The sequence below is a fragment of the Anabas testudineus genome, chromosome 4 (assembly GCF_900324465.2).
Source record: "Anabas testudineus chromosome 4, fAnaTes1.2, whole genome shotgun sequence".
Classification (NCBI taxonomy): domain Eukaryota; kingdom Metazoa; phylum Chordata; class Actinopteri; order Anabantiformes; family Anabantidae; genus Anabas; species Anabas testudineus.
Genome location: NC_046613.1, coordinates 853,194 through 880,382, shown reverse-complemented (window position 1 = coordinate 880,382; position 27,189 = coordinate 853,194). Strand labels below are relative to the sequence as shown.

The window sequence follows — 27,189 nt, the reverse complement described above, 5'->3', positions numbered from 1 at the left end:
AGGTAGAAGCGTTAGGTTACAGGGGGCTGAGGTGAAGAAGGTGCAGGAGTTGTAAGTACTTGGGGTCAACAGTTCAGTGTGATGGGGAGTGTGGAAAAGAGGTGAAGAGGCGAGTGCAGGCAGGTTGGAGCGGGTGAAGGAAAGTGTCAGGAGTGTTGTGTGACAGAAGAGTGTCAGCAAGACTCAAAGGAAAAGTGCACAAGACAGTGGTGAGACCAGCTCTCCTCTATGGGTTAGAGACGGTAGCCGTGAGAAAGAGACAAGAGGCTGAGATGAAGATGTTGAGGTTCTCCTTAGGAGTGACCAGGTTAGACAGAATAAGGAACGAGTACATCAGAGGGACGACTCATGTTGCCTGTGTTAGCGACAAAGTCAGAGGCCAGACTGAGATGGTTCGGACATGTTCAGCGGAGGGATAGTGAATATATTGGTAGAAGGATGTTGGAGATGGAGCTGCCAGGCAAGAGGACAAGAGGATGGCCAAAGAGGAGATATATGGATGTCTTATCAGGACATGAGGTTGGCTAGTGTTAGGGTAGAAGATGTCCATGACAGAGTGAGGTGGAAAAGGATGATTCGCTGTGGTGACCCCTGATGGGAAAAGCCAAAAGAGAAGAAGAAGATTGAACATAACATGTAAATATTCTTAGTGCAGGGTGGCAAAAGTATGTGAACCTTTGGACTTAATAACTGGTTGACCCTCCTTTGGCACCAATAACCTCAACCAAACGTTTCCTGTAGTTGCAGATCAGACCTGCACAACGATCTGGAGTAATTTTGGACCACTCCTCTTCACAAAACTGTTTCAGTGTAGTAATATTCTTTGGATGTCTGGTGTGAATGGCTCTCTTAAGGTCATGCCACAGCATTTCAATCGGGTTGAGGTCAGGACTCTGACTGGGCCACTCCAGAAGGTGTATTTTGTTCTGTTGAAGCTATTCTTTTGTTGAATTACTTGTATGCTTTGGATCATTGTCCTGTTGCGTCACCCATCCTCTTTGGAGCTTCAGTTGGTGCACAGACGGTCTTACGTTTTCCTACAAAATGTCTTGATAAACTCTGGAATTAATTTTTCCATCAATGACAACAATCCGTCCAGGCCCTGAGGCAGCAAAGCAGCCCCAAACCATGATGCTCCCTCCACCATGTTTTACAGTGGGGATGAGGTTTTGATGTTGGTGTGCTGTGCCTTTTTTTCTCCACACATAGTGTTGTGTGTTTTTTCCAAACAACTAAATTTTGGTTTCAACTGTCCACAGAATATTTTGCCAGTAGTGCTGTGAAACATCCAGGTGCTCTTTTGCAAACTTCAAACGTGCTGTGATTTTTTTTTTGGACAGCAATGGCTTCCTCTGTGGTGTCCTCCCATGTACTCCATTCTTGTTTGATGTTTTCCTTATTGTAGATGTGTCAAGAAAAATGTTAGCATGTGCCAGAGATTTCTGTAAGTCTTTAGCTGACACTCTAGGATGCTTCTTTACCTCATTCAGCATTCTGCGCTGTGCTCTTGCAGTCATCTTTACAGGACGACCACACCTAGGGAGAGTAGCAACAGTGCTGCAACAGTAAACCCAAAACTGGTGTGTGTTTTTAAAGGGCAGGACAGCTTTCAGCAATACATCCAATATCATCACACTGATTGGACTCAAGGTTGGCTCACTCCTGGCTCCAATTAGCTCTTGGAGAAGTCATTAGGCTAGGGGTTCACATACTTTTGCCACCCACATAAAAAACATATAATGTTTGTGTACTATTATTTTCAGCAGACTGTGTTTTTGTATTGTTGTCAGTTAGATGAAGATTGGAGCACATTTTATGACCAATTCATGCAAAACTCCACGTAATCCCAAAGGGTTCACATACTTATTCTTGCAACTGCTCACATTCTCTTCTCATTTCATCTTGTGTCATGTAACCAGTGGGTCTACATGCCCTCAAGTAACCAGGTTACTGAGACTGATGTCTGAGCTTTGTGCTCAGTAATATTGTTTATTTCAGTTAGCACAGACACAAATTTTAAAACTAAATACCTAAGGCATGTTTTTAGTTACTTTGTGAATTTATCTTCTCTTCCTTAGGACAGATTATATTACATAAGACCTGCCTGATGCCTACCACCCAGGGAAAGTGACAGATAATAACCACTCCAAGTGCTTTTCCTCTCACCACTAGTGGTAGCTGCCCATGCATGTAGTGAAAGGATTTTTTTTCCAAGACACTTGATTCTAATGAACCGACAGCAGGCACCTCATTCTTTTATTTGTCATGCAGAAAGCAATGTCCATTTTCAGAAATGTTATCCACTTCAGAAGTCAGGATAGTTCCTGAACTTTGCTTTGAGCAGTTTTCAGGTAGAGAAATCACAAAAAAGTGGCCAAATATGAGACTTCTCAAAACTATTAAGAGTGAAATGTGTGGATGTACGTTAATGCAAGAAGAAGCCAAAGTTCAAAGTTCAAACTGAAATTCTGTAGGCTCTTCCTTTCCCTGTTCCTAACCATTCCACAGCTGTGTAAATCTTTCTATATGAGCAAAGGGTACAGACAGTTTACAAGTGTTTGATACATGAGCTATTGAGAGATGACAGAATGCACACTTTACAATTACATGTATTATTCCTACTACATTTGTGCACAGTAACAGCATACAGCATACTATTAGCATAAGGTATTAACCAGGTTAACTTCCAACCCAACCCTCAAACTCACATTTACATGTTTCACCACATTACATAAATGTCACACTACTATCCTGCTCTGGCTCTGAACATAGATGTTTTCAGTTAACATCTATGAACTGACTGGACTGAGTTAACAGGTATGCCAGACAGACTTTTTGACTAAAAAATATAACCCACTGAAATTCTAAATGTTAAATCTTATGTGTAATTTTCTCTCTTTTTCTTTTTGTAGTGTATGATGAGCAAGGGTTCCTTCTAAGCCTGGATAGTACTCTGTGAGTAGACATTTTATCATTTTTACAAGGTTCACATCCCATTCACAAGTCAAGGATCTTGGCAATTGCATGAGATACACTGGCTACTACTTTAATTCTCCCCATCATTAATTTCTATAATATGTATTCTATATATAGAATACATATATGTAGTTGCCTTTTAACCCAGGTAACATTGGAAGACTTTGTTCCTATAGGTCTTTGGAGCTGACGTACAAGTATGGCAATCTCAGCGAGGGAGCCTGTAAACCTGGTTTTGCAGCTGCCAAGATGACTGTGATTTATCCAAAGTAAGAACACATATGTTTCTAGAGATTTAAAGTGAGCTTGAAACATTTTTAATGTCTAAGGTAATTGTCAGATACGTTGAAATTATCATGATCGTGGTGTTATTGTTGTAAACTCATGCAAACATTGGGCCTGTGAAGATACTGTTGCTAGGTGACTCCTGTGTATGTTTTGATTTATAGCCAGCATCCATGGGTAGGGTAATTTAAAAATTGTTTTAAATACATTTAGATACATATTGAGAGGATCTAGCTGACCAGATTAAGTGAATACTTTGTGAGGCAATGCAGCAGAACAAACTCGACCATTGTTGGAGTACCTATTCCTATTCCAGTTCCAGTTGTGAGGAATGTAGTACACAACTAGGGGAGCACTGATAGGTCTGAGCATCACAGCAGACCGTGGAGGTTGGGTATCTGTAAAAGAGTCGACATGGCAGCTTTACGTTCATGTACACATGAACAATGACACAGGAGTGGGGATGTTTCTGTTGTGGATATTCTGTCTTCGTCTGTGAGTGTCTGAAAGCAGCTATTGTCAGTGTATTTACTAGCTGATAGTTTAAACATCTTATTCATTCATTACATAGCCTTGATGTGTGACATGTTCCTCCACAACTCATTTTCCCCATACTTAGCTTTCCTCATACATGCTTAATATTCCATTTCACAAAATGTAGTGTCTATCATTAGTAGAGTCTCTCTTTATTTTAGCAAACACTATATTTTGACTGTCACCTTTTATAATGGAAGCTTCTTTTCTCCTATTATTATTTTGTTTTATCTTATAATTTTCATAAGGATAAAAGGGAAGAGTCAATGCTCTCTCCATGTACTGTAACAAGTGAGTTGACAGGAGACAGGAAAATGTTATGATGTTATGACTTGTTATTTTGTTATTCCCAGCTAGTTATTCCTCAGCGAGCTGAAAATTTATTACTTGCCTTTTTTATTCTTTAGGAATCCTAACTTTAAAAACTCTATTTCACATTGTGTTGAATTGTATAGTTTCAGCATCCTTACAGTTAAGTTTAGCAGCATTTGCATTGGTTTGTGTAGGAAGTAGTTATCTTACCTGATAGTAGAGTCCATGCTGTGCTTTTGGTGTACCTGTATGCAGGATTCTAAGTCATGTATTTTTAGCCATTTTTTCCCATTTTGTAAGAGGCTCAGAGTGGTGTGATAGAGAAAAAAAGATCATTGTTCTCCCTCTGCATTATTAAAGTCCCCAAGCTCTATAAGATGTACACCTGCTTATGTTTTTACCACTATGTATAAAATGGCTCAAAAGACACAGAGGTCTGAATGCTCCCATGTGTTGTGCAGATTTATTTTTGTCTTCTGCTGCTCCAATGTTGTCCCAGTGCGTGAGAAAACCTCAGGCCTGTTCACTTACACACTGACTCTCCAAGCACCAGAGACATGCAATCCTCTGACCCATCAACCCGCAGACAGCAGCGTTAATGAAGTGTGCTTACAAAGTCCAGATTGATCCCTGCTGCAGCTGACAGCAAGTAATACAGGTGACAGATCTGCCCACAAGCCTTAACAGAGAGAGCCATTCTTGAACTCCTGGTGCGTCATAAGAAATATACATGTCAAATATCAGCCATTTTGTTCTGTCTTTATTAATTTTCAATGTCACTTGTGCACAATGGCACAAGTGACATTGTCAGTAGTGCTGTGAAACATCCAGGTGCTCTGGATGTCCTAATTATGGTATGTATTAAATTTATTTTGAGTAAGTTTAATGTTTTCATATCTTATCATGAGCATGCATTTTAAAGGCACAGGGCCACACTTCTTTTATTTCACTTGTTATTAGGTGAAATAAAGCCCTTGCCTTCTGATTTATGAGGACTGAACTTCCTTCATAGCTGAACAGGGCCAATTCATCAAACAGTAAAACCGTATGGAAATAGAAAGGCAAGATACATTATTATTAGCTGATTTCTTAAATGTGTCTAAGTGTTTTCAGGAATTTTCTTTAGTAGACCTTTCAGCATTTACTGATTAGCAGCTGTTTTGTTTAGCCAAATCACAGCTCATATGCAGTTCATTATGTGATATTACACATGAAAAGGAACAAGCCGCCAAAGCTGCAGGGGCTGACTCAGTTAAGAAAACAGTTTCCCTTAAACTTTTAAGGTTTTTCTACAGCATAATTTCTGTGTGGTGTCATGATTCGTTTTTATACAACTTTTTAAAGAAGAAACTACTAACTGGTTTTGGCATTGGTGTTTTCTTCCAAGAAAGACTTGATCTTATTTGCCTTTAACTTTGTTGTCCTCTAATAATCCAAGAAAGCCAGAAACAAAATGTTTCTTGACAAAATGCACATACATATGCTTACGTACAGTTCATACTGTACATATTCAGTTGTGCTCAAAGAAGAAACTGAGCTGTGTCTGCATTCATTAATGTCTCCTTCCCCAAAGCGGAGACAGATGTGAGGATTAAATAGAGCATAACCTGCTTAATGCTGTGAAAAAACTAACTAACACAATACAGTCACTTAACGCTGGGATTTCTGTTTTACATGCAATGTAGAGCAAATCTTCCTTATAAAGGCACTGTTGTGTTTATGTAGAGTAAATTAACATCATGTTGTGTTGTAGTTGTTGAGATGAAGTGTGTTAATGTGAAATAGAATTTGGGAACACCTGAGAGTGTGTCTGAGTTCAGACAATGAGGCTGGCAAAATGCATAGATTTGCTAATTTCTGTGACTGTTTATCATGAACAAATGGCAGTGTACAACTGGAAGTACCAAAATATTGCCAGAATCTCCTCTCAACACCTCACATTTGTCTCCATTTTGTTGTGTTATGGTTAAATTCAGTCAGACAGTGTGACTAGCTGGCAACTTGATGCTCTAAGTTCTGTTAAGTGTTCCGTCATCAGTCTGTTTCTCTAGACTGTTAATGCTGTACAGATCTTAGACAGATACTGCATTTAGAAATACCAATTCTACATTAGTACTCATTGTAACATATTTTCTTTTATATCAACAGGTTCACCAAACTGGCACCAGTGTTCCTTGATCCAAATTATAAACGATTCTCCAGGATTGGTAACTTCCCACCTCCATTTGGAGTAAAATCACAAGGTAAGATAACCGTTCTTGTCCTTGCAGTTAAAGTTATTTTTTAAGACAAAGCTCTATATTCCTGAATGGCCTAGTTTGAAGTTGAGGTGAATGGCCTGCTGTGCAGGTCTCTATGTCACTTCATCCTGAAGTGTCTTTTGCAGTTGCAGTGAGTCATACTAGTGCAGATACCTGAGCAGCTTAACACTTAATCAATGACCCCATGAAGTCAGATTCAGAGAGATACACAAATTTTCAGCCACTGTTGAACGATCAGACAAACACATACTGAAGCCTTACACACACATTCTCACACACTGGTGCTAGGGGTGGGCATTCTGATGAACTCATGTGATTGTTGTGTCCGACAAGCTCTTATTTCAGGTGAATCATAGCGTTTTTGTCATTGTTGTCCTATGTGTAAACTTCACACAATAACTAATGTAGCTGTTCGTACATTTGACAAATGACTCTGGAGATATACAGTTCCAAGGATACCTGCAGAAAAGTACAGAGAGAGAGAGAGTGACAGAGAGGTGGAAGCACCACTATGGGAAGAGAGAAGACACAAAGTTAATGACATGCAAGGGTAGCATTTAAATGGATAGAGGAGAGGAGAGAGGAGAGGAGCTCAGTGCATCAGTAGACCTGCAGACTAACCTCTAGCACCATAACTAAGAGATGGTTCAGAGTCACCTGATCCATCTCTAACTATAAGCTTTATAAAAAAGGACCAGTCTTAAACGGACTTAGAGAGGGTGTCTGCCCCCCGAACCTCAACTGGGAACTGGTTCCACAGGAGAGGAGCTTGATAGCTATTCGACATGTGGAAACTCTAGGAACCACAAGTAGACCCCCACAAACAGCACTGAGAACAGAGACTTTTACTTGGAAAATATGGAACTATGAGTTCTTTGAGATAAGATGAAGCCTAATTATTAAGTGCTTTGATCTCTCTTGCTAATTCCAGTCAGAACCCTGGCTGCAGCATTTTGGATTAACTGGAGGCTTTTTAAGGAGTTATTGGGACATCCTATTAATAAGGAATTACAATAGTCCAGTCTGGAAGTAACAAATGCATGGACTAGTTTTTTAACATCACTTTGAGACAGGATGCTCCTAATTTTAGATTTTTAGTGCAATGTTTCTCAAGTGGAAATTGGAGACTGCCAGTCCTTTATGCCTTTTAAGCATGCTTAAAGTTTGGAAAATGTATTAGTTTCTTTTGGTTTCATAGATAAATATAGCTGGATATGATCTGCATAGCAATGGAAATTTATAGAATGTTTCCTAATAATTATGCATAAGGGGGACGTATATAGAATAAAAAGAATCGGTCCAAGCACAGAACCCTGTGGAACTTTCTAACTAGCTTTTGTGTGCAGGGAAGACTCACCACTAACATGCACAAACTGGAATCTATCTAATAGATACCTTTAAAACCAACCTAGTGCTGTTTCTTTAACCTCAGTGACATGTTCCAGTCTGTGTAATAACATGTTGTGATCTATTGTGTTGAATGCAGGACTAAGATCTAACAGAACGAGTAAAATAGAGAGTTCAATAGTGACCCACCTGCCAGTGCTGTTTCTGTACTATGATGTACTCTAAATCCTGACTGGAAATTTTTATACAAGTTATTCCCGGGCAGGTCGTCACATAATTGCTTTGAAACTACCTTTTCAAGAATTTTAGAGTAAAGGGCAGATTGGATATTGTTCTTCTATTTACTAAGGCTCCTGTGTCCGAATGACACGCATGCTTGGTACCTTGGTGCTGTAAAGCTTTTTGGCAGCTGTCAGTTACCTGCTCATGAATGAACTTTGATACATGCTAAGTACATAGTTGACTTGCCTGCTCATGTTATTTTTGCACCACTGTCTGTGCTCATGTTCTGTGCACAGCACTAGTGCACGGCACTCCTGCTCCACAAGGAGTTTGACTCTCTGGCAGGTCTCTGGAATGTATTTTCATCAAGACTTGCTTAAGTCATATCAAGAAAGGAGAAGAGTTTTTAGAATAACTCTGTGGACCTATTTATTTAACTGAACCTCTTTACGCTGTATCAAACTCACTGCAACATTTGAATGTTTGAGGGAGCTGGGTGCTAGTGGGAGGGAGCAGGTGTGCACATGCCATGTACAAAATGTGTACAAAATGCCTTTCAGACTCACACTTACTTTTGCAGAGTTGAGATTAGATTAGATATTGGAGCAAATCCTTACTGCATTACACCCCCTTGTGTATTTAATTTAGAACAGTGAAAGTTCAGAGGTGATTGAATGGATTGAATTATAGATTCATAGAAGTAGCTATTTCATCAGCCTATTGCTGACTTGACATAGACCAAGGCCTAATGAGTCAAAGATTTTAATATAAAACCAGGCATCAGGCAGAGAATGGATTTAAAAATACTGTTCACTTAGCTGCTTACTGTTTACACCTCACTTGCTATATCACTTACTGGATAGAGCTAGTGACCTGCCTATGGGCTCCTACCTTGCTAGGCCACTCATCTTTAATGGCTGCAACACTGTAAACACTGTAACATGAAGTATCAGCCCACCCAGCAATTGGCTTCTAGCCCTGCCTTATTCATCACACTAAGTCTAGTTTGCAAGAGATTAGGACATCATAGCTGGATGAAATATGGAGTGAAGAATTCTTTGAACACCATCTGTTCATCTGCATCTCACTTGTTCATTTGTCTGCCTGTTTCTCTCTATGTCTCTCTGCAGAAACTATCATAGATCATCTCCTGTCACTTACTAAGAACTATGGACTTGGGGAAGATCTTGACAGGTAAGTTAGTGCTAGTTGTTCTGTCATGCTGAATCTGTTAATCAATAAGATTAGTTAATGAAGTAACTATTATCGGATTCCACCTTGGTTTCAAAACTTGTCTCTATATGAACCTGATCATAGTTGCATAGACCCAGTACAGTGTAGTGACCCTGTCAACTACATTAATAATCATTATAAATACTTGTGTATTGTGTATAAACAATGAAACTGAAATAAACTGAAATAAGCAGCTCTAAAGAAAAGAACTTTCTTATCTTAAATTTTTAAACCACTCACACTGATAAACAGAAATACAACTTTAATGTGCCACACCAAAAAAAAAAATTTAAGATGCTGCTAGCGACATAGATGAAAACATTAAATAGAGCTTAAGCGTGTAACACTAGAACTACGACAGACAGGTCAAATGACAATATACCTAGGAGCCCGGCAGGGTGGTCAAATGACAACCTGGCCCCCTGTGGACAGCTGCTTTTATGATGTAAAGACGGTCGTTACCGGCACACGTCGGGGTGGGGGCAGATGGGGGGAGGCCGGGGGGGTTGTCGCTGACTTAGCACAAGAGGAACTGAGGCCGGCTGAAGCTCTGCCTCACCAAGACATCTTACACATCTTCTTCTTCCTTCTCCAAAGCGGGATGACAAGTCGTCTTTGTCTCTAAACTGGGTGCAGTTCTCCAAAGAGGGACGACAAGTTGTCTTTGTCTCTAAACTGGGTCCAGTTCTCCAGTGCAGTGTTATGATGCCAATGTTACAGTGAGGACATTCTTTCATGGAGAACTGTTGCACATTTCCCACTTCTGAATGGTGAATGGCCTGATTTGGGCCATCAGGTGGGCCATTCAACCCATGGGTCAGTGACCCACCTGATTTCCATGTCTGTAGATGTGAGAACCAAAAGACCCATAGAAACAGACCAACGAATAAAGAACCCAGTTTAGAGACAAAGACAACTTGTCGTCCCTCTTTGGAGAACTGTTTCGACAGTGTGTTACGGTGTCCGGTCCCGCTCCTGCTACGTTCGTTAGTTCTATGTATTTGTTATGTGACGAACGGATAAAGCACCAAAGACGACTTGTCATCCCGCTTTGGAGAAGGAAGAAGAAGATGTGTGTGGATGTCTCCATAAGATGTCTTGGTGAGGCAGAGCTTCAGCCGGCCTCCCTTCCTCTTGTGCTAAGTCAGCGACAACCCTCCCCCATCTGCCCCCACCCTGACGTGTGCCGGTAACGACCGTCTTTACATAATAAAGGCAGCTGTCCACAGGGGGCCAGGTTGTCATTTGACCACCTTGCCGGGCTCCTAGGTATGACCAGAAAAGTCAGTAGTTCTAGTGGTAATCAAGTGATTTTATGGTTTACTGAAATGCAGCAATCAAAATAATGATACCTTGTGTGTTCTTGTAAAGACCACAATACTGATCAGTCAACAGTCAATCAATCTTTTAAAATTAAACGAGACAGGAAGGCAAGTATACTAGGTTTAACACATTCCTTGTTCCATGTTTACTGCATTTTGCTTAAAATAAGAACAAAATAAGACATTCTTCCATTCAAGCAAATACCTAGTAAAGTCAACTTAATGGTAAATCTTGTCTGTGTTACAGTCTGAACTGTAAGAAATGCATCATCATAGGGAATGGAGGAATTCTTGTCAACAAGTCTCTGGGACAGAAGATTGATGAGTATGATGTGGTGGTCAGGTACGTAATGACACAGAATGACTATATAACTCACTACCGTGGTGACTCATAAAAACAACATAACATACATACGACACAGAAACTATTGACTTCTGAAAGGGAACATGCCCAAATCTAAAAATCAATCTAATACTAAAATACATACAAATAAATAATATAAATATAATATAAAAATAAAGAACTGTCCAATGGAAGAAGGTCATGTAGTCTGATGAGTCCAGATTTACTCTGTTCCAGACTGATGGAAGCATCAGGGTAACAAGAGAGGCAGATGAAGTAAATGGTCTGCAGTTATATAGCACTTTTCTACCTAGCTGATACTCAAAGTGTTTGCACTGCGTCTCATTCACCCATTCGTGCACACAAGCACACACACACACCAATGGCAGAGCTGCTATGCAGCTGGCCTGACTCACCAGGGGCAACTTGGGGTTCAGTATCTTGCCCAAGGACACTTTGGCATGTGACGTGGCAGCCGGGAATCGAATCACCAATCCTGTGATTGCAGTCAACTGCTCTACCTATTGAGCCGCATCCACCCATCATGCCTAGTGACTACCATACAAGCCTGTGGGAGCAGTTCTATGATCTGAGGTTGCTGCAGTTCAGGTCTAGGTTCAGCAACGTTATGTGGAATGAGGTCAGCTGACTACCAGGTTATTCCATCAATGGAATCCAAATAAATTTTCTCTTCCACAGGCATCTGCTAAGATGACAATGCCAGGATTCAGACCCTGACCCCATTGAGAATCTTTGTGATGTGTTGAGACATTGTGCAGTAGCCTGACTCTCCCATCACCAATACAAGATCTTGGCAAAAAATTTATTCAACTCTGAATGGGAATAAATGTTGACATTGCAGAAGCTTATCAAAACGCTGCCACGGCGAATGTGTGCAATAATCAAAGCTAGAGGTGATCCAACGAAATATTAGAGTGTCTGTATGTGAACCATTTGAGGTTACGTGGAGTTTTGCATGAATTGGTCATAAAATGTGCTCCGATCTTCATCTAACTCACAACAATACAAAAATACAGTCTGCTGAAAATAATAGTACACAAACATTATAGGTTTTCATGTTTTTATTGAACATAACATGTAAACATTCACAGTGCAGGATGGAGCCTAGCCTACTGAGCTAATTGGAGCCAGGAGTGAGCCAACCTTGAGTCCAATCAGTGTGATGGTATTGGATGTGTTGCTCAAAGCTGTCCTGCCATTTAAAAACACACACCAGTTTTGGGTTTATTGTTGCAGCTCTGTTGCTACTCTCCCTAGGCGTGGTCGTCCTGTAAGTTGGTTGTGAGTAAGATGAAGATCAGAGCACATTTTATGACCAATTCATGCAAAGCTCCACGTTCACATACTTTTGTACATACACACTAAAATAGCAAAACCAGAAAATAGAAACACTTATTGTACTTAAAAAGGGAATGCTACAGAAACACTACTGTTTACAGTAAACAATAGTGTTTTTAGCCCTGACGTAAATGAGTCAACAGTCTGGCAACTTTTGCACTGTTGAGGAGAATAGACACTAAAAGCTGTTTCACCTTGCTTGGTTCTGATTCTCAGAATAACAAGTAAGCCCTTCCCAGTTGACTTCAAATGTGTTGGAGCTTCATAATTTAATATTAAGTCAGAAATATATTTTGGCACAGACAAAGCTTTACGATGCTCTGTGAAGCTGCATGTCATTGGCATACATGTGGTACGCGATCGGTAGTTGTGATAGGATTCTATAATCTGAGTTAGAGGAAGCATGTCAAGAATTGACGTTTGAGGCACAACAATGTAATTTTTGTTCTCCCAGATTTAAGTACCAATTGACACAAAAGAAGTCCTTGTAAGAAATCTTGTAAGACCGATCAGAAAGTCCCACCCACTTATCTAGTCTGTCTAACAATATTTTATGGTCAATAGTGTCAAATTGAGCATCCACCAAAACCAGAACAGAAATTTTTGAAGCATCATTATTCAATTTTAAACAGGTTTAAAGCAGTCATACAGTTAAGCTAAATATATTGGACATGGATGCCTGAAGATGAGATGTGGTCCCCACTCCTCTTTGCAGAGGTCAGGTTACAGTGTCCTTGTCACCCTGGTAAGAGAGAAGTGGCTCAAATATTATGGACTCAGTTAGCCTGAGCAACGAGACGGGCGGGTTCGGCTGGAATCAGATCAAGCTCAATGGTTTCATGGAGAGTTTTTTCAGCAGAGGTCCATGCAGATGTACAAACCTTTCCATCAGGATGTTCTAAAAGGTCAGTAAACAGTAAAACTAACCTTGTTTAGCATAACATGTGTCTAGCACTACCAGGATAGTTGTATTAACTATTTCTGGTTGGTAACACTATAGTAACTAAGTAGTAGAACGTAACTTTAGCTGAGGTCTAAGTTGGTTACATATAACCAACTTAGACCTGACATCTGTCTGTTTGCACAGACATTCAAACATTTCGACAGAACGCAACGTTTATGAGCATTTAGTGAACACGTTTTTGTATATAACCATACTTTAGGACATACGATGTGGCTAACGCTAGCAGGCTAAGCATATTCTGTAACTTCCTCTTCTCTGTTTTGTCTGTATTTTGCTTTGTAATGAGACTATTGTAAGTAGTGGAACGCAACATTAGCTCAGTTCTAAGTAGGTTACGTATTTTTCACTGGGAATATTTGTCAATGATGATTTTGAACCTAATTTAGTTTAGTTTCTGTAACGAAGGCCTAGTTGTTTTACACAGCCACCGTATGTTGCCCTTAAACCTTGATGCTGCCACAGTAATGAAGAAACACAGTTACATGTGTTTAGAATTGTCACACAATGTCTGTCTGGTTTAGTTTCATATGCTTGATTTCATTAGTTTCATAAGCTCAGATTTTTCAACAGAACTGTGCAAGGGTGTCTAGAGACGTAATGTGTATGTTTGCTATTTTGCTAACATAATTTGCCATATTTGGAACATAACACCTCATATAATTCACACTAGGTCACAAGAGACAGCAGGAGCAATTGCTCCGATCTGGACTGTTTACTGACTGGGCATTTACAGCAAGAGGAACACAGCAGTAAGTGTGGTTTGTTTGATCATATCACAGTTATTTTTCATGCTTACAGGAAACAGTCTTTGTAAAAATTAAAACAGAACATGTTATGTCAAGCTGCTTTATATTTCTTCACATAATGTACCATTATTGTGGTAAAACGACCACAGAAATGTATAATGTTATATTTTTTGAGCATGTACCTGGTTGTTCGTCAGCTAAACATGAAATCACATCTGACATTATTGACATCATCATTTTACACTTTTACTTTGGTAGCACTTTACAGTGTTACCAACCTGAGATATGTGTCCCAACCTAATAACACAGACACAGGGGTTCTCATACCTGTTCCTTACAGACCTCCTGCCCTGCTTTTTTTCTATCTATCCCTGTCCCACCCACAGATTTCTACCTAGATCAGGTGTTTTCTTCCACCTTCTGATTTACTGAACATGCCTGATCCAGGTAATCAGCTGTTGGGAGGGCAGAGATTTTAGGAAAACTAGGGAAGGGGTCCTTGAGGACAAGTCTAAAAACCCTAGACATAAACTGTACACAAACATGAAATAAAAATGTATTTAATGACATTTAATCCCAGGTTTCAGAGTCATGTGGTGCTGGTGCCTCCGAGGATGTAGGAAATAAGCTGCTCTTCCAACTTGTATGGTTCATGGATTCTAAGCAAGCAGGACCAGCCCGCTGGACCAGGACACTAGGATGGCGACGACCTCGTACTTATCTGTTTGCTTATGCTGTGCTGAGTGTTAGTGTGCTTTAAATAATAATTAAATAATGACTAAGAAGAATGTGCCTATTTTCTCAGACTAATTTATATTTATTTTTATTTTATTTGACCTGTTCTGAATTTGTCACAAAGTCCAGTAGCAACGGTAAACACCACATGTAATCTACACCATCTGTTGATGAAAAATAAAGAAATATAAAACTAACAGAATTATAGCTCACTCCTCATTGGTTTGGCTCAGCATCCTTCCCTTCTTGTATTTGAAGGTAGGGTCTCCAACTGATGGTTTTGCTCGTTGTCAGTGAACATTGTCACTGGAATACAGGGTGGACCAGGGCATCTTCAAGTAAAGTAAAGATAAAACTAATGAAAATAGATATTAACAGTTCACCAAAGAAAGTTTTTATTAAGTTAAAAGTAACTCTACTTACCTGCATACCTGCACATTTGTTGTAAGTGATCACTTTGATAGTGATTCTATCCTTTTTGGAGTAACACGGGGGTGGCTGTAGCTCAATAGGTAGCGCAGTTGTCAATCATAGGATCAGTGGTTCGATTCCCGGTCACATGCCAAAGTCTCCTTGTCCTTGGCAAGATACTGAACCCCAAGTTGGTCTCGGTGAGTCTGATCAGCTGTGTGTGTGTGTGTGTGTGTGTGTGAGAATGGGTGAATATAATGCAGTGTCAAAGTGCTTTGAGTACCAATAAGGTAGAAAAGCGCTATATAAGTGCAGAACATTTATAACTCTTATTAGTAACACAGGGTTGCTGTGTTGTCACAGAAGTACCATCAGGGCCTTTCTGTGTCTGTGTGGATGACAACGATTCTGTGGTAACAGCAGAAACAGATGTTCTACCTATTAGTCCCATAAATATAGCTCTAAATGTTCCACACGAATTCTCTATGACATCCCGAGTGTCCCGCTGTGTAATTAGCCCAAACATTTCTCCTGCTTTGAGTCTGTAAGAAGCCATTAAGCATTACTGAGCAGGTAAAGTAGTTAGCTACATTGAACAAACTAACCCAGTGCCAAGACAAAAACACTTAAATAGTAATACTTAAAGCGTAAAACTTTGAATGAGACCCAAGCTTAGGTAACAGTCAGAATAAGTCAATCTTTGAGCTTTAGTCTTGAAGTAAATCCAGCAGCCATGATTGGAGTTGCAGCACACCTTGCTGTTACTATTTTCCCGTTTGAAGAGTGAGAGGGACAACGTAGGACTGCGTGTTTCTGTGGGCGGGGTTTGGACCAAATCTGAGGTGGCACTGTGTGACGTCAGACCCTACTCTACGTCAACAAGGGGGGAAATTCTGAATTGATTATTCTGGGAGAGGGGGAATGATGGGAAAATTACTGAAAGAAACTTCTCAGGACAAGCGATGTGATTAATAAGGCAGTAGTTTAATTTCTCTTGTGCAAGGGAGCATGCACTGACAGAGGCAAAACTCATAGAGTCATAACATATACAGTTCTTTTTATAGATTGCAGATGGGAGGGAGATGTTTTTCTGTTTCTAAGTAAAGACATAATGGCAGTTGATTCTCGTCTCAAGGTGAATTCCATGTCGGAGCATCCTATCTGACTCCTTAAGATAAAAGTATAGTGTACTATCTCACTAGGGCAAAGGCAAGTTTCATAAGAGTCACTTTAAGTTATAACAATGGCAGTTTCATGAGAGAAACCAATGTAAAAGGATGCCATATTTTTTATTTGTATTGTATTGTCAGTGTCTTTGTTTTACTATTTGTGGGATTGGTGTAATATTGTCAACTATTTTCACTTGCCTTATGCATTTTTTTGTTTTTCTGGCAGCTGGTTTGGGCCACTTTAACTCTTTGAACACGCAGTAAATTAGAACCTGAAAAATAATATTCTTTTAGGTGTCTTAGAAGAACAATTTGCATTTTTTGACTTGAATGTAAAAAAAGATGTTAAAGAGGCCTTTGAAATTTAGACAACAAGTTACATTTTAGTGTGTTGACACTACTATTACTGCAGATAGTAAAAAATCTGTCAGAATAGGAGATTTGTCTTCCTTAGCTTCAGGTTTCAAAGAATATTAACATAGATATAATGTAATAATACTTATTGACAGGTCATCTTTTGTCTCACCTACATCAACTAAACCTTTTAACCACAGAGTATCAGGTATGATAACTAATACTGTTCCCTCTTCAATGGTTAAGACAAAGTTTGATATTATAATTTCTGTTCTAATCATATACACAGTCTTTTTAACTGTTGACACCTAGTTAAATTATTAAGCATATATTTGCATTTTGGGTAAAAAGACTGTCTTAGGCGAGGTGGATATGGTTTACCAATTATCAATTTCCTCCCCTTATCTCACAAGAAAACTCTCACATCAGTGGATAAAGATATATGGGGAACTTAAATATTTCAATAAAATCATTATTCTTCCAGCATAATGCTCAAGCAACTGACCCTGGTAGTAAAACACTGCTTTTGCTATCACCGTCAGGTTTCCTCAGCCAAACAGCTTCTGTTATCACCGCTAGGTTTCTGCTGCTTGTTGTTTTACTAGGTCACTGTAAATTTTACAGTTAAAACCTGTTGTAAATTTAACAAAGAAGAAGAAAAATAACATTTTAGGCTGGTTAATCATTTCATCAGTCATTTTCTGTTGAATTAGCATGAACATGCTGCTGTAAAACCTTTTTTTCTGTAACATTTACATGCAGTTGTTGTTTATCATACATTGAATCTCATTCAAATTTGCTGAAAAATATTAAATTATGCAAAATTCATTTTAAAAACTTAAGTTTATAGTAAGGTCACTTAAGTCCCACACTCAGGAGAGTACACATGTGCCATATTCATCATAAGCACATGTATTTACTGGCATTCTCATTTCAGATGTGGGGCAATTTTTTATATTTCAACATGAAGATACATTGACCTGTTAAAATGTGTAAAGTGTAAAAGTTGTCTATGTGTTCTCTGTACACGTTACAATAGGTACAATACAAAGCAACATTAGATAAAGCTAATAACTTATGCAATAACATTAGGAGTTAAATTCAAGTTTATATATTTGATAATATATGATTTGACAAATATGGTATTTTTATAGATTAAAATTTGATGTTTTAACTATTTTGGACAGTGCAGTTTGTGATTAAGTATGAAGCTGTGTGTTACAGGTTAAATGGGGCTCCGGTGAAATGCTTTGAGAAGGATGTTGGTTCTAAAACCACCTTAAGGATCACCTATCCAGAGGGGGCCATCCAGAAGACAGAACACTATGAGGACCAGTCTCTGTTTGTCCTGTCTGCCTTTAAAGCTCAGGACTTCAAGTGGCTGCGACATATGGTCTACAAGCAGAACCTGGTAAGGCTGCTGGAAAGTGCTTATTTTGTCACTACGCAGTTGATAGCTGTGGGACAGTGGTTAGCACATAATAAGAAATGTCCAGATTGGAATATGCTGGATGGCTGAATTTTCCCAGTGCCTTGTGTTTCTTCCTCCAGGCACCCCAGTTACTTCCCACAGTTCAAAGATATACAGGATAGATAAACTGCTCATTCTGTAGTTCCCATTAGGAAGTTTTCCTTGTCACTGACTGGTAAGCAGTCCTGCTGGGATAGGCTCCAGCCCTCCATACCCTACCCTAGGATAACCGAGCAAAACTGATGAAGGATAATAAAATTCATAATCCACCACATATACTGGCTCCTTATGATGCAAAGAATACAAAACTTTACTATGACCTCCTTGCAGACCCTATGTTCAAGGCTAAGCCCAAGCCCCCAACACATTTCTGTTTATGGTCAGTTTAATTACATAGCGCCAAATCACAACATCAATTATATCAAGGCAAATTTCATACTGTCCTGCTCACCATCATTGGCACCCATGAAGTTTAAGTACATAATGTGGAATATGTCCTAAAAATGATTCAAGTAGAACAGCTTTTTTTCTACAGAAAACCTGTTTGAACAGAGCAAATGATAAACAAATATTTTAAACAAAAAAACAATAGGAGGAAAAAGTTTACAAATGTAAAGATTGCTGTGGCACTGGTATTGGCACCCTTTACTGTATGTCAGTAAAGACTCAACTGTGGTAAATCACAAATGAGAATCACATGTCATACACTAGTCAAAAAATAAAGGGAACAAATAATCATTCCAATGTAAGTCCATCACACTTCTGGGATATCAACCTGTCCAAGAAGCAACACTGATTGCAAATCAATTTCACTTGCTGTTGTGTAAATGGAACAGACAACAGGTGGAAATTAGAGGCAATTAGCAAGACAACCCCTATGAAGGAATGGTTCTGCAGGTGGTGGCCACAGACCATTTCCCTGTCATCTTATTTTTTCTGGCTGATTTTTGGTCACTTTTGCACTTTGCCACTGTCCCTATCACCAAAGGTAGCATGAGACGGTGTCTGCAACCCACAGAAGTTGCTCAGGTAGTGCAGCTCATCCAGGATGGCACATCAATGCGCACTGTGACACGAAGGTTTGCTGTGTCTCCCAGCACAGTGTCAAGTGCATTGAGTAGATACCTGGAGACAGGCCTCTACACAAGGAGTTGTCGAGGGAGCTGTAGAAGGACAACAACCCAGCAGCAGGACTGCTATCTGCTCCTTTGTGCAAGGAGGAACAAGAGGAGCACAACCAGCAGACCTCTTATGTGCATGTTTCTGCTCAAACTGTCAGAAACAGGCTCCATGAGAATGTTCATGGTGGCCCAACACTGTGCAGGCCAACTGGCATTTGCCAGAGAACACATATTCGCAGATTTGCCATTGGCGCCCTGTGTTCTTCGTGGATGAGAGCAGGTTCACACTGAGCACATGTGACAGACATGGCAGAGTCTGGAGACACCATGGAGAACGTACTACTGCCTGCAACAGCCTCTAGCATGAGCAGTTTGGTAGTGGGTCAGTGATGGTCTGGAGAGGCATTTCCTTGGACGACTGCACAGACCTCTATTTGCTAGCCAGAGGTGCTCTGACTGCCATGTACTGGGATGAGATCCTCAGACCCATTGTAGCCCTGGGTTTCTTCTGATGAATGACAATGCTAGTCCTCATGTAGCTGGAGTGTGTTAGCAGTTCCTGCATAATGAAGGCATTAATGCTATGGACTTGCCCGCCCGTTCCCCAGACCTGAATCTAATCAAGCACCTCTGGGACATCATGTCTCGTTCCATCCACCGAAGCCACGTCGAACCACAGACAGGTGTTGACTGATGCCCTGATCCAGTGTCTTGGAGGAGATCCCTGTTCTGTTGTCTCATCAGGAGCCTGCTCCATTGTAGGGAGTGCATACAGGCACACTACTGAGCCTCATTTTGAATTGTCTTGAGGAATTTCTACAGAAGTTGGATTAGCCTGTGATTTTTTTATTTTGACTATGAGTCTGAATCCGGACCTCCATGGGGTAATGATTTGGATTTCCATTGATCATTCTTATGTTATTTTGTTCTCAACACATTCCACTATGAAATGAATAGATTGACAGCTGGAAGATTTCAATCATCGAGATCTAGCATGGGTTGTTTAAGGTATGTGTTGTTTAAGGGTTCCCTTTATTTTTTGAGCAGTGTACATGTTAGTCCATTGCTCAGTTCGGATTGATACAAATCTGGAGCAATGTCAGCAGCAACATGTTTGGATAATTCTTGCCAGTATAAGACTTTCAGTTTTTAGAGTCCTCTGATGCTCTGGTCCTCTAGCATGCATGCCTATCCAACTCCCATCCAGTTGAGGTTGAGTGGGGAGTGTGAGATTTCAGTTCTGATGCACATCAGAAAGCAGCTGTCATTCTGCTGCAGCAATAGAGGCAGAGCAAGAAGCCAGGGCTTGGTTTGGCCGGTCAGAAAGACATGGATATCGCCAGGGTGGTCCCAGTCCTGGATGATATTTCACCTCCAGTAACAGGTGGAAGCACAGCACACATCTCCTGTTTTTGAGTTGCTTTACTTTGTTTCTTACAAAGACCATGGGTTCGTATCTTAAACATTTTAAGCTATTGCTTCCACCTGTAGCAGCTCTAGACATGCTTGGTTACCCTGTGTTACCACTGTGATGAGAGGTGTATTGCTACTCTTATGTCAATTTAAACATGCAAATATTTATAAAAACATTTTTTCACTTTGTTCAGTATGGGTTTCCAAGTATAGAATGATAACAGTTTGTTCTGCTCCAAGTAAACCTTTAGACAAAAACTAGTATATGTTACAATATATCCAGGCCTGTTTGTAAAATACAGTGTCAATGCAGGGAAGAAAGTCACATTAAAACCTTAAACCTGTGTGATATTTCGAGTTTCTGCTGTGGAAAAAAGCTTGAAATGTATGTTTTTGCAACTCCACTTTGTGACATACATTTGTTAAGCTTATTTCCCGTTTACAACATATACCAGTGTTGCATTATGTAGCTGTCTGGAGTAAATGTCTGTAATAATAATGACATACTTTATTTATCCCCTTGGGATCTGCCAGACAGTACATATTGGCAGTACTACAGGGTTTTGGTGTCTAGTCTAAGGTAACCTTAACAGGTAACTAGGAGAAACCAGGAATCGAACCACTAACCCTGGGGTTTGTATACGACTGCTTCAACACCTGAGCAACTGCCGTCCTATGTACATATATCACATACTGTGATGTGAGAAGGGCATGTCATTTGATGCCATCTGCTGTGTGCAGATGAGCTTTCCATAGACTGTTGTGTCCTCCTAGTGCTGCCAGCAAAGGAGAGGTGTTGGGTTCCAGCTGAGATAGGAGAGCAAAATAGTCTCAGACAGGTCCACCATTTGATCTGTCAGTAAGGAGCTTACAAGGTAACATTGTTATGCTAGTTAGTTAATAACTCATAACATTGCTGTTTGGTTTTTCTCTTTCCCTCCTTCAACAACTGTAACTGGGCAAACTCAGAGGCAGGTATCCCAGTAACTGTTCATAAAGAGCAATTGGGACTGGTGGACATGCTGCTGGTAATTAGTGTAATGGCCCAGGTATACTGATACAGGCCTTCCTTCCCTGGCTGGCTTTGTTTGCTCATGTTGTTTTTCATCAGGGTTTAAATGGTGTTGACCTCTCCCCCCAGGACTCTGCTCGGGGTGTTATTTTCACTGGGCTGTTTAAGCACCTTCATGTTTTCCACCTGTCACTATGTGATGATACTAAGAAATTAATATATACTGTCAGTATTGATGGTTCACATTCAGTATTACCATTTCAGCAGATATATCTGTTCAGTAATTGTTTCATTACAATAGAAACAGGTGCTGTGATAGACTGGTGACCTATTGCAGGTATAAAAATCCTGTCTTTTTCCCAGTGACACCTGGGATTGGCCAACATATAAACTAAACCAAGTTCTGGATTCACAGACATTACAGTTAGTGACAGTGCATTGTTGGGTTTAGTCTTTATATGAGCTTTGTTAAATATAGAAAATCAATGACTTTATCCTTCAAGACATCTGAATAACTAAATGTTGAATTTTCAAATTTCTAAAGCATTGCACTGTTTTACTCATTCACTCATTGTCTCTCAGCGCAGCACTGATGGCTTCTGGAAGTCAGTGGCAAGACGTGTTCCACGGGAGGCCAGCGACATGCGCATCTTGAACCCCTACTTTATCCAGGAAGCCTCCTTCAAGCTGATTGGTTTGCCTCACAACAATGGGCAGATGGGTAGAGGGGTGAGACACCTGTTGTTTTCCTAGCAGTCAGTTTCTGCTCAGTTCTAGGTAGAGAAGTAGCAGGAATGGTGAGGTCAGGGCTGGAGCTGTGTGAGTTGACCCTTCTCTGTCTGTGTACATTATGAAGACTATGAACATGCAGCAGATGCTGCAGTGTGAAAACAAACAGAGTTACCATTAGGCTGTTATAAATAGAACCATGCTTCAGACTCCCCATCTGTTAGATATAGTAAAATATCCACACAGTAACTATACACAAACATTCAGTGTCAAAAAGACTTCTCTGGTGTACATTTGCATATAGTTCTGTGTACAGGGACAGGCCCAAGCGTCACATTTCTCATGAACCTCTTAATTTTTGTCTGTTTTTCAGAATATCCCAACCCTGGGCACAGTTGCCATAACGATGGCCCTTCATAACTGTGATGAAGTAGCTGTGGCTGGATTTGGCTACAACATGAGCACCCCCGATGCCCCTCTGCACTACTATGAGAAGGTCAAGATGTTGGCTATCAAAGAGGTAGCTAAAGACCAGGTGTAATGCATATCTCACGTGTCTCAAAATCACTGCTAGGTTAAAAATGTTCCTACCTTGGCACAAAACTAACTATTTATGAGACAAAAGCTAACTCAAATATAAGCTTACACAAAGTAGAATTAGCAACAGGGAAACTGAAAGAGCAAACCACAGGCACAGCATTAAGTCAGAATGTAAAAATAAGGTCAGCAGAGAGTCAACAGGCGTTTAGTCTAACGGTGGCAGAATAGAAAGACGTGAAGCAACAGCAAAGAGACTCAGAAATTCCATCTGTTTTTTTTAATGGGTAACAAAACGTCTAACACTGGCTTCTACTGTCTATTGGTTGTTATTGAATTAAATTACATGCAGTTCCTCCATTGCTGTTGGTGACCAAAATGTCAACAAGGTGAATGCTACAAAGTTAGATAATGTTCATAAATTCATATCTGGGTTCATTTTTGCCACAACATTAATCGCAACCACAAGGTCTGATTTTATAAGGCAATAAAAACTATTTATGATGGACACACTCTGACCTTACAAACTCGAAGCTGTGAATTCACAGTTTAGATTAATGATTCATCTCCGTTCACAGGTGTGTCACCCACTGGTTCCTGCACTTTCTTCTGCATTTTCCTCTCAATGGGTGATACTCTCACACAATAATCACAACCCCCAAATTTGTTAGTATTATGACTAACATCCGTTAGTTTTCCAGGTTTACTCTGCATTCGAACAGTTTACTGTGACCTTTCTCTCATTTTAAATGCCTCTCAGGAATCTATGAAGGACTTTCCCAGTATGTTGAGTAGTGGCCTTAAATGTGTATGAAATATCAAGTGTAGAAGCTTTGCTGGTACTGGTTTTTGAGAGCAGGACTGTCAAAGCACACTACATACCAAGTTACCATTCACTCCACTTCACAGTCTCCAGCCTGCTCATAAATCACTCTTAGCCCAGGCTATTGAGACAGACATGCAAACCCGTCTATGTTGTTTTCACAGACTGCTGCAGGCTTGTGTTTCAATTCAAAGAGGGACAGTTCTACTTGATCCTGCCCCTGGCATGTATAATGGAGACGTGCTAGAAATGTGTTTGGTGCTAGGTGGGAGATCCAACCAGAAGATCAAAACCAAGATCTGGAAGGGCTTCTTGTAAACGACATTGTCAAAAGTAGAAAAAAAAAACACACATCACACATCACAATTGTAACTTAAATGACTGGAAATTAGCTGCTAGGGGTTAATAGTGTCAGATACAACCCCATCACCAAAATGTCTGGATGCTTTATGAAATTTTAATTAATATAGAATTCAGTGATTTGCATATCACATAAAACCTTTATTAACTTAGTATAGAACAATGTATCCAATGTTTTTCACTCTTTGATTTATTTTGATGTCATAATGTTGTCATTGACCACCACATATTGAAACATTGTTGGGCTGCGTGCAGCATGTTGGTTTATCTTTCTCAGCACACAAGCTGAAGCTTACTCTTTCAAAAATTAGGATGGGGTGAGGTTCAACACTCTATGAACAACTGTGTGGGCACACAACTCAGCAACTTCAGAATATTGGGCCTGATCCATCAACCATTCTTTAGAAGAACTGTTTTTATAAAACCCCCTTATGCAGTTTTTATGAGGATTCTAACACTCACCAATGTTTCCTTATTTGGGATTTGTTCGTAGAACAAACATCCATAAATCCTCAAGACCACACTTACACACATTCATGAGTGCTGACATGTTTGAGCAAAATAACTATAAAATATAATATTATATATAATATATGTCCTTATAATATAACATTATAGGATGACATTATTTTAGAAGTCATTATAATCTTTTAAAATGTATCAACTCTACACTATACCTTTAATTCACATTGCACAACATTACCATGACATACATTTCCCCTTATGCACCATCCCTCCAGACTCACTCCTGGCACTGCACAGCAGACTCACCCAACTGAAATAACTCTGGAACAGCCTGTTTAAGAGAATACAGTGGCAAGAAAAAGTATGTAAACCTTTTGAAATTCCGTGGTTTTCTATATTAATTTGTCATAACATGTAATTTGATCTTCATCTAAGTGTTACAAAATAACAAACAGTGACAAAGTGATGTGAAAGACTTCAGAATTCACCAGTCTACATCTAGGCAAACAATCTACATATGGAGACACTTTGGGACTGTGATTATTTTGCCAAGAAGTAGGCGGCCAGTCAAAATTACCCCAAGAGCACAACAAATACTCATTAAAGAGGTAAAGAAGCAAACCTGAGTGACAGCTAAAGATTTTAAGGCATCATTGGAGCTGGCTAACATATATTTTCACGAGTCTAGAGTATGTAAAAGATTAAACAAGCAGGGTGTCTATGGCAGGACACCACAAAGGAAGCTGCTGCTTACTAAAAAGACCATTGCTAGCACATGGAAACTCCACAGAATTGGAGTGATTGGAGGGAAGATGAATTCCCACGTATCAAAAAATTCTTTAGCATAATGTGAGAATGTCTGTAAGTCAACTGAAACTCACAACAAAACAAAGCACACAACAGAATGGCTTCAGAAAAACAAAATCCACCTTTTAGAGTGGCCAAGTAAGACCTCAACTCAAAAGAGATGCTATAGAACGACTTTAAGAGAGCCACACACGAGACATCCAGAGAATGTGACAGACCTAAACAGTTCTGCCTGAAAGAATAGACTGAAATTCCTCCTGAATAATGTGCAGTTCTGATCCACAGCTACAGGAAGCACCTGGTTGAGGTTATTGCTGCCAAGGCAGGGTCAAGAAGTAATTAATGGTTCACATACTTTTTCCACTATCACTATTAGGTTTTTACGGTTGTTCTCAATAAAGACATGAAAGATCACAGTTTCTTTTTTGTTATTATTTTAGGCACATTAGAAATGTTAATACTCGACTTAGATGAAGATCAGAGCACATTTTATGAGAAATTAATTCATAAAACGCGAAATTCCAAAAGGTTGACATACTTTTTCTTGCCACTCTTTTTTATTAATTTATTTATTTGTGTTACGTTATGTCCACTACTGATGCTACTGAACATGAAGCTTGTTTGCTGTTTACTTCCTGCGTTGATGCCTCTGATTCAGAACTCCAGCATCTTCAACTTTCCTTTTCAGTTTTTGTATGAGACTCCTGTGTGTGCACATGGCCATGCACTGGTGGGATGTTAACTATAGGAACAACTAGAGTAAGCTTTTAACTTACAAGAACAAATGTATTCATCAATATAAGAACAAAGGTACGAGCATTTCTTAACATAAAATCGCATTTTCAGTTCATAGTTCACTGTTTATAATATAATTAAAAGAGTCAGGAATCCGCAGAAATCTCTGAACACAAATGATAAGGCTGAAAGACAATATTCAATACTCTTTGGGCCCTCAAACAGCACTGCATTAAAAACAGGCAGATTTGTGTAGTGGAAATCACTGCATTAGTTAAGTAATACCTTTGAAAACAACAGTCAATGAATACACAAATGCAAATAAAATACTATATAGAAGGACATTGATAAGTGGAAAACTGATGTGATGATGTCAAATTTTAAAATAGTTTTTTCTGTCTTTGACCGAGTGTCCCACGCATACAGTTTAAAGCCAGAATCTGTGATGGTGTTGCACATTAGTGAAGGCACCTTGCTTATTTCAATACCACATTGCTGAACTAAATTTTGTACACATTCCAGCTGCATTGCTCAGTAGTAAAAGAGTGTGGGTGCTACAATGGCCTGCCTGGAGTCCAGATCTATTTACCACTAAAAACATATAATGCATTATAAAGGAAACTAGAATTACCACATTGTTGTTGTATACCTCTGGCAGCTAGTGAAGTTGTAGTCACATGAATGTCTGTTCATATATGAATAAGTCCAACTGAGTGTCTGTGCCAGATGTAATTAAATTCATCCAGGTGCTCGTGAGATAACAGCGTTGATGAGAATGGGATATACAGGTCACAGTGGCCTGGACCTTTGACCATTAAAATTAAATCAGTTCATCCTTGAGTCCAAGTGGACATTTCATCTTCCTGAAAGCTGTGTAGATATATTATTGATTACCACATTGTAATCATGTCATCCTTGACTTCCCGTGGACAGCTATGCAAAATGTATAGAAATTAGCTCAATTTGTTCCTAAGATATCATTGACAGCTGTTGTGCAGCTGAGATGTTATATGAAGCAAGAATGGGAAGAGAATGCTTTCAAAGATAAAGCAGTTGGTCTTCCCATTTCCAAAGTTCAACTGGTAAATCCTAATATGAAATCCAAAAACCCCATTACCACAGACAAAGTCAAGGATAACCTTC

General features: G+C 39.6%; 1 protein-coding gene across 5 annotated transcripts in view; it reads left to right on the top strand.

Moving 5' to 3' along the window:
- The window catches only part of st3gal3a (ST3 beta-galactoside alpha-2,3-sialyltransferase 3a), a 40,953-nt gene that overhangs the window by 9,233 nt on the left and 4,531 nt on the right, over positions 1-27,189 (top strand). For 4 of the 5 annotated variants that reach the window (XM_026345553.1, XM_026345551.1, XM_026345550.1 and 1 more), the window contains exons 3-10: positions 2,913-2,955; positions 3,153-3,245; positions 6,256-6,350; positions 9,068-9,131; positions 10,740-10,835; positions 17,798-17,984; positions 22,173-22,319; positions 22,693-22,839. In XM_026345553.1, the coding sequence (XP_026201338.1) occupies positions 2,913-2,955; positions 3,153-3,245; positions 6,256-6,350; positions 9,068-9,131; positions 10,740-10,835; positions 17,798-17,984; positions 22,173-22,319; positions 22,693-22,839 (872 nt within the window). Of the gene's footprint in view, positions 1-2,912; positions 2,956-3,152; positions 3,246-6,255; positions 6,351-9,067; positions 9,132-10,739; positions 10,836-17,797; positions 17,985-22,172; positions 22,320-22,692; positions 22,840-27,189 lie in introns of those variants that run through there. The other variant, XM_026345554.1, reaches the window with a different exon arrangement.